At 45.4% G+C, this 13757-nt stretch overlaps 1 protein-coding gene across 1 annotated transcript in view; it reads right to left on the bottom strand.

The window, feature by feature from the left end:
* The window catches only part of SLC30A7 (solute carrier family 30 member 7), a 35822-nt gene that overhangs the window by 6526 nt on the left and 15539 nt on the right, over positions 1-13757 (bottom strand). Inside the window, exons 8-9 of the mRNA XM_081866080.1 lie at positions 12548-12683; positions 543-633 (exon numbers count right to left, since the gene is read on the bottom strand). Of these exons, the coding sequence (XP_081722206.1) occupies positions 543-633; positions 12548-12683 (227 nt within the window). The remainder of the gene's footprint in view (positions 1-542; positions 634-12547; positions 12684-13757) is intronic.

Below are 13757 nucleotides of genomic sequence, written 5' to 3'. Positions count from 1 at the left end.
TCAAAGAGGCAAATAAAAATATTTCTAAAAGAGACTATATAGGCCTATGATGCTGTGTTCCAATACCTTCTTGGAACTATTATATTTTACACAGAGTGATATCCAAGAAGTATACAGCTACAATGCAGAACATTGCATTCTCTGCCCCTCTCCACCCCAGAGTATGTTACAGGCTTTTTTAAACATGTGGGGAAGGTACAAAGAGCAGTTTCCATCATGAAGCACCCAGTGACTCAAGGAAAATGTTAGACGCTATGCTTGTAGGATGTCAAGCATGCACCTTCACTGTTCAGTCTTAAATTATGAGCATCAAGAGCATCAAATATCAGCTAGTATCAGCCCAATGCAGTACAGAAACTGTACAAAATCAGAAATTTGTTCTATCAGGTAATTAGATTTGTTTCATCATATTACGCTTTTGATCATTCAGGAAGAAGACGTGTACAGGATTTGCTGGAGGACAAGTGTCCTTCAGACGTCCGGCTTCTGCGATTCCATTATCCAGGAGCATGTTTTAAACTTATGGAAATATTTCAACTTACTCTTTGATAGCATTGAGGCAGACTGCTTTCCAGGGACGGTGGAGTTCGCTGCATCAAAATTCCAATGGACTCTCTCAGAAGTGGAACGACACTAGAAAGGTTTACAGAAGTCATCTTAAAACCTACACTTTTTTTCTTTTAACAAAGCATGCAAAACTATTCTTATGTGACGCATAAGAAATAAGTACCTCCCAACCCTCAAGTCCAAAAAGAGATTTTGGTGGGGGGGGTGGGTTTTTACCTGCCTTTTCAAGCAGTGTTGTAAGGGAATATAACGGGGCAAGAGGTTTTATTTATATATATACACACACACACATAAAGACAAGTTGAAACCAGGGCTGTCAACCAACAGAATTCTTTTTCCAGACAAAAAAAAAATGAATGAGTGAAAGCCAGGACTTTTGATTTGCTCGAAAGCTTTATTCTCTAAATACACATGTCTTGCATTAGGAATCCTTTGGGGGACAGGGGTAATTTTGATGAAAATGGCTAAGCCACTCTTAGCCCACAGAATATAATGGGGCACAAATATATAAATCTACAATTATAACTGTTGTTGCATATTCCAACAAGATTACTAGTAGTCTTCTACTTGCAGTACAATATTCATATAGGCAGCTGGTTTAAGAATAGGTTGAATAAATTCAACAGCCAAATGTATCCCTATCGTGTTTTATGACTTCCTTGATATTGTATGGGGGGGCTGGAACTGGTCTGTGACCAAAATAATAAAATTCAATTCAATTCAACAACAACACTACCCATAGCAGTTTTTAGGGCTTCCACCGCATTGTAATCCTTACTGACAGAGACCAACTAGTAGTGAGCTGCAGGAAGTGAAACCATTTGCTGTGTGTGTGTGTGTGTGTGTGTGTGTGTGTGTGTGTGTGTGTGTGTCTGCAAGACAGCCATTGGAAGGATTCCCACAAAGACTGGGCAACACACTCATTATCCTGCAACCCGAGTACGCAGTTCGGATCGAGCTCATTTCAATCTCTGGCCAAAACAGTATGACACCCGCCACAATGACATGTTTTCATGGTCATCGTAACCATGGGAATCGGTTCAGAAGCCAAGCCACGGGCACAATGCACGCAATCAAACGGGCCCTTGTGAAAGAAACATGTCACAGGTCACACACAGTTTTATCAAGAACTGTGCAAAAGAAAAGAATGCCCCATTGTTGCCGGGGATTGGATATATAAGCCCCAGGGGGAGAGAAAGACTAGCTGCAGAGTGCTTAAGACGCTACGTAAATAATGCCAGAGGCCGAGGGACGGAACGTAAGCGGTTACAGAAAGGCTTCAGCTTGCCCAGAATCAAACAGGAAGCCTGGGGCAGCCAGGGAGATCTCCCAAGTTCTTCGGACAATACTGCTTCAAAGGGGGTGGATGGAGTGTTGGCAAGGCAGGAATCCAAGTAATGACATGCATTGTGCATTTAAAGGTTTGAACCTGCAGAGCTTAAAAATACACTTGCATCCAGAGATGGTTTGTCAAGAGGGAAGGAAGGCAACCAGTGCAAGCTCATGTTTCTGTGACTCTCTCGCTACTTCCCGTAAAAAGCCAGAGTTCAGGAAAATAACGTATCTTTACACTTCTAATAAATAAGCTACTATTTAGCAGACCAACATTATTTCCTTGCGGGGGAGGGGGGAAATCAATGCCAAGTCTATCAGACAACAGCCTGTGGCTCTGGGAGTTTCTAGAGAATAACTAGGGGGTAAGAAATACCCCAGATACAGGATCTGCAGAATCTTCCTGAAATCTATATGGAAGAAATGATGATTTAAAACACACGCACATACATTGTTGATTCTGCAAACCCAAGATCCATTACAACGGTAATTACAATAGCCATAAAAATGTAGAAGAAATGCAAGAGACATTCTTGTCCTTGCGTCTGGCTTGGGGAATGTTTTCCTTATGATCCAAGATAATAAGGGCGGGCGGGAGGCGAGGAGACCGACCATAAAACAAAATTACTAGGGACTGGTTCAGCCATAATGAAATGACTTGTCGAAAACAGCCAGCTGTGCACTTCTTGAAATGAGACAACCCAAGGATTTCAGCAGAGCTCAAGCTGAAAGCATTTGGAAGCAATTAGAGGCTTCTTCCGCTAACTGCAAAAGCGACAATATCATGGAACTGGTAGACGCAGAAAGGTCCCATGGTGAAGGTACCAGGATAGCCAACAAGCACAAGTTCCCCTGCTTAGGATTTCTTTGGCTCCAAAGCATAGGCGCCATCTCTAGGGGGCCCTGGAGGACCTAAGGGGCACCCATAATCTGGGGCCCCAGTCAGCACCCCTGCTCCAAAATGAAGATGTTACTAGCTGACTGGGGGCATATTATGAATCTTCAGACATCAACTACATTGTAAACGGGAACATGTGTGTGTCTGTGTGTGTTTTTACACATACTGCACAGCATACCTATGAGAAATAAAGATATCACAATTATCAGCCATTTTGAATACCCTCCAACCTTCAATGGCACAGTCCATATTTAAGTGCTACCCTGCGTTTTCTCTCTCTCTCCATCTTTCCAGCAAATACACCGAGATCATTACATAAGAACCAATAACTGTATTCATGGTGAAATAATGAGTGTGGAACAAATAAAAACTTAAGGCAGAGATGAAAAAGCCTGCAATATGCTGCTTCTTCCATATATATATATATATACACACACACACACACACACACACACACACACACACACACACACCTTTCTGAGACAGGAATACCCTCCACCCTGTCTGGAACAAAAAGGGAACATTTGAACTTCATTTGAGCGCATTAAGTTTGAGGAGTGGCCAGAAAGCTCTTGACTCAAAGTTGAATCCCAATGGCACCTTTCCCAGGCCCTTTGGGTCTTCCACAAACCGCTGCTCACTGGCAGTGTAGCAGAGGAAAATGCCAATGATCCAAACTTCCAGGCCAACAGCTCCAACTTCTTGAAGCCAGTCCCAAAGTATGTTATATCCACACCTTAAAGCAGCCAATTAATGCTATGGAGGAAAAACATTCCTACCATCACTTTCCAGGCTGAAATACAGTCCACATTGGAGTCTACTAGACATCCCTAAATCTCATGGTGGGCTCAGGACATCCTCAGACTCAGGCTTCCCAACCCACAACACATTGCACACTGAGCTGTTTAATTTTAGTTTTAAGCCCACTTCGGAACAACTGCAACACAACAGTCCTTAAAAGGAAATATTCAAAAGGAACAATGGGAGGAGAGGAACCAGAGGAACTATTCCTTTTAGCAAGAAGGTTACGAGATTCTCAATGAAAACTGTGGAATCATCAATTCAAGCAATTTAGGAAAACTCAAAAGAAGTTTTTTGCTAGATGACCTCATAAGCCTTTTTCCAAAGGTCTGTGGCGAAGTGTCGCCGCAGGAGGAGAAACTGATGTCAGTCCATCCTACTGCAAACATTCACACAGCTATTGAGTAATAAATTCCCATCAGAGGCTGTGTGGTTTGAAATTAAAATGTTTGGTATATGTATTAAATAAACACCGGGAAGAATGTAGACAAAAAGCCAGGCGGATAAAGAGCAATAGTCAAATAAAAGCCTAAGAAACATGGCTGGAAAACTGTAGCCCGAGATTCTGAATCAGAAAGCAAGCCCAGGCTGTAATTTGCCAAATCAGATGCAACAGAAAACTATGGTATGGTGGAAAGGTGAGCACACAAGGGTAAAGTCCTGCATGCAAACCAAGCTAAAATCTTCATGGTGGGTGTTGGGGGGAGTATAATGGGAAGTACAGTGGTACCTCAGGTTACATACGCTTCTGGTTACACACGCTTCAGGTTACAGACTCCGCTAACCCAGAAATAGTGCTTCAGGTTAAGAACTTTGCTTCAGGATGAGAACAAAAATCGTGCTCCAGTGGCACAGCAGAAGCAGGAGGCCCCATTAGCTAAAGTGGTGCTTCAGGTTAAGAACAGTTTCAGGTCAAGTACGGACCTCCGGAACGAATTAAGTACCGTATTTTTTGCTCACTTTTTCCCTCCTAAAAAGTAAGGGGAAATGTGTGTGCGTCTTATGGAGCGAATGCAGGCTGCGCAGCTATCACAGAAGCCAGAACAGCAAGAGGGATTGCTGCTTTCACTGCGCAGTGATCCCTCTTGCTGTTCTGGCTTCTGAGACTCAGAATATTTTTTTTCTTGTTTTCCTCCTCCAAAAACTAGGTGCGTCTTGTGATCCGGTGCGTCTTATAGAGCGAAAAATACGGTACTTAACCCGAGGTACCACTGTATTTAAAACTGTCCTGGGTAAGATTTCTACCCAGATTTCTTAGGGAACTTCCGGCTGGTCAACAGGAAGGGAGCGATAGAAAGAAAATGTGAAAGAGGGAGAAAGAAAGGGCAACCTGGAAGAAGGAACAAACAGCTATCAAAGTCTCAAAATTCAGTAGCATCTGAAAATCAAGTTGGAAATACTTGAGTGATCTATCTATTTTGGGGGACGTGGGATAAGGCACAAGATTTAATTTTCTTTTGCAACTTCAGAGTAGCGCAGTGTTTCGACTACTGAGCTAGCTATCAAGGGCTGGAAACATTTACATTTGTATCTAAACCATTTCAGAGTCTATCTACCTTGTCCAAAAATGTACCATGGAAATTACACTTGAAATACAGCCACTTTTGTCGATTAATAATGTGCACCACCATTAAGGTACATCATTCAAAGGCTTTATTTCTTGGCCCACTAAATATGCAGCACATTCATTCTTCCAGCTCGGTATACAGTGGTGCCCCGCAAGACGAACGCCTCGCAAGACGGAAAACCCGCTAGACGAAAGGGTTTTCCGTTTTGGAGGCGCTTCGCAAGACGAATTTCCCTATGGGCTTGCTTCGCAAGACGACAGCCCATAGGGAAATCTCCGGGACAGCGGGGAAGCGCAGCTCGTCTTCCCCGCTGTCCTCGGACCTCCTCCGAAGCCTGGCGGCGGGGCGGGGACACCTCCTCCCGCCTCCGGGCTTCGGAAGGATGCCCCGATGCCGGGCGGCGAGGCGGGAAAGTCTCCCCCCGCCGCCCGGCATCGGAACGATGCCCCGATGCCGGGCGGCGAGGCGGGAAAGTCTCCCCCCGCCGCCCGGCATCGGAACGATGCCCCGATGCCGGGCGGCGAGGCGGGAAAGTCTCCCCCCGCCGCCCGGCATCGGAACGATGCCCCGATGCCGGGCGGCGAGGCGGGAACGCCTCCCCCCGCCGCCCGGCATCGGAACGATGTCCCGAAGCCGAGCGGCGGGGCGGGAACGCCTCCCCCCGCCGCCCGGCTTCGGGGCGGGAAAGCCTCCCCCCGCCGCCCGGCTTCGGGGCAGGAACGCCTCCCCCCGCCGCCCGGCTTCGGGGCATCGTCCCGATGCCGGGCGGCGGGGCGAGAAAGCCTCCCCCCGCCGCCTGGCATCGGAACGATGTCCCGAAGCCGGGCGGCGGGGCCGCGAAGCCTGGGCGCGCTGGCAACTCTCCGCAAGGAGCGCCCAGGCTTCGTCCCCCCTGCTTGCCTTCCCAGGGGCTTTTAAATCGCCCGGACAGCGGAGAAGTCCTCCGCTGTCCCGGGCGATTTTAAAATGCCGCCAGAAGAGGTCGGGGGAAGGCGGTTTCCATAGGAACGCATTAATTGATTTTCAATGCATTCCTATGGAAAACCGTGCATCGCAAGACGAAAAACTCGCAAGACGAAGAGACTTGCGGAACGAATTAATTTCGTCTTGCGAGGCACCACTGTAATGCTTAGCCTTTGGTGTTTCCGCATCACCATTGTGGCTTAGACAGTGGCTTTCTTGAGAACTCTTGATTAATGTTATTCTGTGTCACACAGCGAATCCTATGTACATAGAAGATTCTAGAGCAGAGCCAACATTCTGACATCTTTGTTGTGTGCTTGGAAGCATATCTATTTTTGTTTGGAAGGAACTACATGCCTGCATAAATCACTGCGGTTCTTGGAAAAGATTAAATTGCAATCTGATAACAAGTTTGGTGGTTTTCTAGGGACAAGCTAAAGGACAAAAATAGTTTCTGTAACTTGTAAACTTTTAGGTAGGATGTTAACGAAAGGTCTTTGACAGCCATCCTTAAATTCAACCATTTTCCATTAAACTTTTACAAACAATAACATGCAGCGTTTTTCTTTAGTTTTTAAAATATTGGGGCAATAGATCAGGGACCTTGTTTGAGACAACCACAGTTTTCTTTGTAAGCATGCTTATGAAGAAACCCTCAGTTTCCCCTTTTGAAGAAGAACAAGAGTTTGGATTTGATATCCCGCCTTTCACTCCCCTTCAGGAGTCTCAAAGCGGCTAACACTCTCCTTTCCCTTCCTCCCCCACAACAAACACTCTGTGAGGTGAGTGGGACTGAGAGACTTCAAAAAAGTGTGACTAGCCCAAGGTCACCCAGCAGCTGCAGGTGGAGGAGCGGAGACGCGAACCCGGTTCCCCAGATTACGAGACTACTGCTCTTAACCACTACACCACACTGGCTCTCTCTTTTGAGTGAGCTTCATTCAGCTCTGCACATTTCCCTGACTTATTTTACACCAACCAATCAACTCCAGTATGCACAAATGGGGATGCATGTTCAAGCCCCACACTGGACAAAAGATTCCTGCATTGCAGGGGACCCTCGTGGTCCCTTCCAACTCTACAATTCTATGATTCTGTGATTCTACAGTGAGACATTTACACTAATTTGACTTTAGTAGACAGCAGGTGGGCGCTGTGGTCTAAACCACTGGGCCTCTTGGGCTTGCCGATCGGAAGGTCGGCGGTTCGAAACCACACGATGGGGTGAGCTCCTGTTGCTCTGTCCCGGCTTCTGCCAACCTAGAAGTTCGAAAGCACACCAGTGCAAGTAGATAAATAGGTGCCACTGCAGCAGGAAGCTAAATGGCGTTTCCATGCGCTCTGGTTTCCATTACCGTGTCCTGTTGTGCCAGAAGCGGTTTAGTCATGCTGGCCACATGTCTGTGGACAAATGCCGGCTCCCTTGGCCTGAAAAGCGAGTTGAGCACCACACCCCATAGTCAAATTTCGACTGGACTTAACCATCCAGGGGTCCTTTACCTTAGCTGAACCTGTAGTAAACTGGAAATCAAGTGCTACATTGGCAAAAAGGAGAGTTGCCACTGTTTAATCCCTTTTTCTTTTCTTTTTGGGAAGCAAGTGTAATACTGACCTGATCAGCTCCAATCCCCATTATCAAAATACAGTACAGTGGTGCCTCGCAAGACGAAATTAATCCGTTCCGTGAGGCTCTTCGTATAGCGGTTTTTTCGTCTTGTGAAGCAAGCCCACTGACAGCTTAGCGGATTAGCGCTATTAGCGGTTTAGCGGCTTTTAGCGGATCAGCTGATAAGTGGCTTAGGGCTTAGGAAAAGGGGGGGGGGGAGGGAAAAAACCCCGCAGGAACTCGCAGGACATTTTCGTCTTGCGAAGCAAGCCCATAGGGAAATTTGTTTTGCGAAGCGCCTCCAAAATGGAAAACCCTTTCGTCTAGCGGGTTTTCCGTCTTGCGAGGCGTTCGTCTTGTGGGGCACCACTGTACAAGTTGAAAGCCACTTCACATGTATTTTTTCCTTTTTTGCAGTAGAATGCACCCACCAACATCCCCAAACTACATGCATGTTCATAGTGTTTGGTAATACTGTTACAAAACCTAACATTAGACATGCCATCAGAGCTCATTCCCCTACTCATTCTCTGCAGGATGTGCCAATATGTTCCATTACTGGCCAGCAATATTCTTCTCCTATCCAGACAAGCCCTACACAGGACTCATGGATCACTCTCTACTAAAGAAAATAAACGGACACCATTCACACATAGAAAGCAGCAACGTCCAGACACAAGTAGGAGAATATTTCCGCCCCCCCCCCCGATACTCCACTGTTGACTGGAGAGTCACTATAATCCAACCTAGACTTCAAAGGGAAGCTATGCTGTAGAATTGCTGGACTAGGACTTACTAAACTGGGTAGCTTAGTTGGTTAAGGAAAGACGTGCGGATCAAGAATTGGCCTCCACAGTCACTTACGGACGGACTCATTGTTAAGATCCTGTTCATGGAAGACCATCTTACTCGGCTACGAGAAGAAGAAGAAGAAGAAGAAGAAGAAGAAGAAGAAGAAGAAGAAGAAGCAGCAGCAGCAGCAGCAGCAGCAGCAGCAGCAGCTGAGGCTGATAATGCCAAAGTTGCAAGTTGGACTAGATCAGTGTTTCCCAACCTTGTGCCTCCAGCTGTTTTTGAACTACAACTCCCATCATCCCTGACTAGCAAGACCAGTGGCAAGGGATGATGGGAATTGTAGTCCAAAAACAGCTGGAGGCACAAGGTTGGGAAACACTGGACTAGATGATCCCAGGGTCCCTTCCAACTCTACAACTCTAATAAACTTCTAATAGTAAATTCAATTCTATTTTATTCAGACTTAATTGCATCTGTGGACTTCTTTTCTACTAAAAGTACTACAATTAGCAGAGGAGGAGGGGATACTATTTTCATAGTACAGTGGCACCTCGGGTTACAAACACTTTGGGTTACAAACTCTGCTCACCCGGAAATAGTACCTCAGGTTGAGAACTTTGCCCCAGGATGAGAACAGAAATGGCGCGGCAGCACTGGGAGGCCACATTAGCTAAAGTGGTACCTCAGGTTAAGAACGGTTTCAGGTTAAGAACGGACCTCCAGAACAAATTAAGTTCGTAACCTGAGGTACCACTGTATCTGCAACTGTCGGTGTGTCACTGTCTATTATTATCTCACGGCCTTTTGGCCCAAGACTTGACATTTTTCTCTCTGGATACCTGCCGACTGGAGATAACTTTTCATGGATATAATGGGCTCTAGCCCATACAAAGTGTGCTCTAGGCCCCTGTAATTTGAGAATTATTTTCATTTTATAACAGTAATTAATATCGGAGTGGGACATGCCATTAGCCTTAGAATACCGAAGACATTGTTTAAAGAACAGCACATTAATTGACATGCTTCCGCATACGTACAACCATAATACAGATATTGCCCGCTTGTTGCGCAAAAAGGCCATGTTGCCTCATTCCAGTGTTGCATGACACAAATCTGGCCTGGAGCCAAAGCAATGACACTGCACTATCATAAACCGGAACTTAGGATTGATAGCTGGTGCTGATATCTTTTAAAAGAGCCACAGAAACGTGATTCACAAGCCAACAGAAATAAGTCCAAATTTGCTGCCATCAGCTTTAGACACCCCAAGTTTCAAAATGTAAAGAGCTGGGGAGCACTATAAATCAATGAAAGCCAACCCTGTCAACGGGATTCAGATTTAACGCCAAGAATTTAAGGTGAACATTGGGCCTGGGTTATTTTGCAGCGGTGCCTCTGATTCAAAAATTGCTTCCAGGAGGCAGAAGTGGTGTTGTCCTGCAGCCAAATTTCACCCTTCTCCTCCACCTCCTATCCATACACCTTTTCCCCAGCAGCTGGCTGCTTGCACTCTCTTGCGCTACCAAGAAATCATCTGTGCAGCATGCTCATCTCCCAGAAATTCTCACTTCCACATCAGAGAGAAACAAAATATTACACAAACTTGATTTACCATATTTTTCGTCCTATAGGGCGCACCGGCCCATAGGACGCACCGCGGTTTTGGGGGGGGGGAATGAATAAAAAAAATATATTTCCCCCCCAGCCGCGGCTGCCGCCCCAAGCCTTGCTCACACCTGCCCGAAGCACGGGGCACCCTCCGGAGGGCTCCGCGTGCTTCGGGCAGCTGTCTGTCGCCCCAAGCCTCGCGCACCCAGCAGGACCTCCCGCTGGGCGTGCAAGGCTTGCGGACACTCGCCCGAAGCACGGGGAGCCCTCCGGAGGGCTCCGCGTGCTTCGGGAGACAGGCTGCTGCCCCAAGCCTCACGCGCTCGGCAGGACCTCCCGCCGGGCACGCAAAGCTTGTGGACACTCGCCGGGGCTGCAGGCTGCTGCCTGCAAGCCTTGTGAGCCCGCAGGAACTCCCGCCAGGCTTGCAAGGCTTGCGGATAGCTTCCTGAAGCCTGGAGAGCGAGAGGGGTCAGTGCGCACCGATGCCTCTCGCTCTCCAGGCTTCAGCGAAAGCCTGCATTCGCCCCATAGGACGCACACACATTTCCCCTTCATTTTTGGAGGGGAAAAAGTGCGTCCTATGGGGCGAAAAATACGGTAGATGCTAAGGGTGTATAGGCTTGAGCTGCAACTTTGCTTTTCTTCGTTACCCTTGTGGAGTATTAAGGACTATTCCTAACTAAATACAAGTAGAGGCAAGAAGGCAAAAGAACCCACGTAGAGAAAATATACATTTTGTGCATCTCAGGTTATCAGTTTTCATCTTTTAGCAAACATGTAGTTTTCATACTGAAAACTATGTATTTCATGTGCAAAAGATTCCCTTTCCCACTTAGAAATGTCTACATACAACAGTTTTTGTATGGTACGGCAATGAATAAAAAATTAAAAACAGTTCTTGAGCCTCATCTTCAAAAGCTACATAAACAGTATAGTCTTCATTTGACAGAATGGAAGACAATTTTGTTCATCACCTCAAACAAGTCCATGCCCGGTTTAAATCTGAAAGAAAGGGTACTAGCTCAAGTATTCTACTATACAATAGTCCCACCTTTTTTGAAATCTCTTCAAGAACACACCACAGTGCTGGTCTTCCAAAGGTAGAAGATAGCATGGTAGAAGATTCCATGCCTCCCCAACAGGAACACTGACAAAATTTGTGGGAGAAAGCAAAACCTTCCAAAAAGGCTTAAAGTGAATTTAACACACTAAGCCTTCATCGCTGACTCAGCCCACAAATGCAGATATAAGACGGGTAAATCAGGGAAACCACACATCTAAGACAATCGCCCCACTATATATATATTTAAGAAAATTGCTTGCTCCCCTTCTCGCATCATGTAGGAGCTTAGATTTAGTGGGAGCACCCAGCAATCTATACACCACAAAAGTGAAGTACAAATTGTATGACTCAGGCCTACACATATTGGGCTCTATACACAAAGGCCAAAGTTCTCGTCTAAAGAAGTTGTTGAAAGCTCCCTCTATTACCATCTTAAGACAGGAACATTGAAGACAACAGTTTAGACCTGGGACTGCCAACCTATTTTGGATCATGGGCAGGTCTGTGAACCGGAGAAACTGCCGCGACCATCAAGCACAAATTGCAACCTATTCCATTGGGTCCAACAGAATGCTTCTTTCAATCCTAATTCCAGCAGGGGGAGAAAACCCCTTGGTTGCTTTGGAAACCCTATTGCGGGCTTATCTGTGCCCGTGGGCATCACACTGGCAACCGCTGGTTTAGACTCCTATTCTCACTCCGAAAACTTTCAAAAAAATTGCTCCTAACGTGCAACTTAATGAAGAGTTCTGCGTGACTGAAAAGTCTGAATGCCTTGTCAGCTTCTATTTAGAACCGTTTCTGAAAGCTATGTTACACAGTGGAACACTTCCCCGCTTCAGAAATCCATTGCTGCATGGGCTACTTTTTAAATAAGCTTGAGACATTCCACCACAAAAGGCAGCAAGAAGCCTCAGAAGACAACGACGGATATTGAGCAGCTTTTTATGAGAAGTTTGGCAGCTGAGTTTGGGTGAAGATTACACTGCGTGCCAGCCGGCAGGACTCCATTGAATTTGAGGCCATTCTTGTCCATTTAGTAGTACAGTACATTGCTTATATAAACAACACACAACGGAAAGATGCTTCACAGTGGGGGTCAGAAAGGCTATTTTGCAAGCCTGAAATACGCAGAAATTACATGTGCAAGCAAGACTGGCTGCCGACAGGAGAACGTTTTAGGTGTGGAAATAAATGGCTACACGATGCGAGAAAGGGGGAGAGGAACAAGTAAGCGATAAAGAGAACGGATGCTGCAATTATAGCAACTAACAATCAAGGCTGCATTATTTGCTTTAATTCCAAACCCTAGAAAATGACCACCCATCCTAGCACTTACTTACCTTACTCCTATAAGCATAGCTATCAGCATCGAACAGATAGGATCAGCTATCATTAAACCGTAGTTCTGCATCAGTAACGCAGATATGATGACACCAACACTTCCAAGTGTGTCAGCCACAATATGTAAAAATACACCTACAAACAAACATACGTTAAGATCAGAAAGCATATTAATGTATTTTTTTCAACGTAAATTTCAGTAGGCCTTCAAATAAGTGGCACAGCTGACAATGGATAGCAGACAAACAGTTCCTGTGTAAATATTTACTATGATACTCATAAAACTACAGGAGATGCTTATTATCACATTACATTTGCAGGAACAATCTACTACAGCAGATCTCAATTCCATCCTGCAAAGGTAGTGTCAGAAGCTGTGAGCCACAAGTGGAATCCATACTGGGGCTTTTCCCAGTTTCTAGAAGATGCAGTGCAGGCTATTTTCACATCACTCAGACAACACAAACAATCCAAGAAGTGGTACCCATGCCAAACATACTATGGAAACAGCTCCTCCATATGATCAGGAACATTTTTACAAGAGGAGTTGCCATTTATTTACATTATTTGTGGTCACCCTCTAACAAAAGTCACCTGGGTGACTCACACGATGGAAAAAAAACCCCTATAATAAAATAGGTTCTTTCCTAAAACAAAAACAAAAAACTGTAATAAAATAATACATAACAATAAAATAAATTTTCACTAGTTGTCTATATACCAGTTTCCCAAATGGTTACATGTCCCTTCATAGTATGCAGAGCATAAGGAAAATTGTTGTCACAAAATCAAACACCCTTTTGAGGGCCTGAACTTTCTGCGGAGCAATTGTTTTTCTCCAAATTAATAAAACACCAAGCACGATTAAAAACCCACCACTGATATATTTTTATTAGCTGAAATGTTTTAATACATTTTAATGAGCTGAACTCGAAGAAAGCTTTGCCAGAAGGAAGTTTTGCACACACACACAAAAAAAGGTTTACGATCCCTTCTGCATTTCAACTGCTGAAAATACTTTTTGTGTGCCAGCAACAAATTCTTTTTCCAAATACACTGCTTAAGTTCGTATATAAATATAGGCAAGTTACACAAATCTGAACAAATGTCAAGCCACTCCATTTCAATGATATGTAGAACCTATCCCAAAACTAAGCCTAGGGATCCCTCTGCTGGTAGCCGAGGGCATAATCTCCCATGAAGGATGGA

The sequence above is a fragment of the Podarcis erhardii genome, assembly GCF_964252035.2.
Source record: "Podarcis erhardii genome assembly, chromosome: 6".
Lineage (NCBI taxonomy): Eukaryota > Metazoa > Chordata > Lepidosauria > Squamata > Lacertidae > Podarcis > Podarcis erhardii.
The sequence above is the reverse complement of the archived record's forward strand: the minus strand, read 5'-3'. Positions and strand labels throughout refer to the sequence as shown.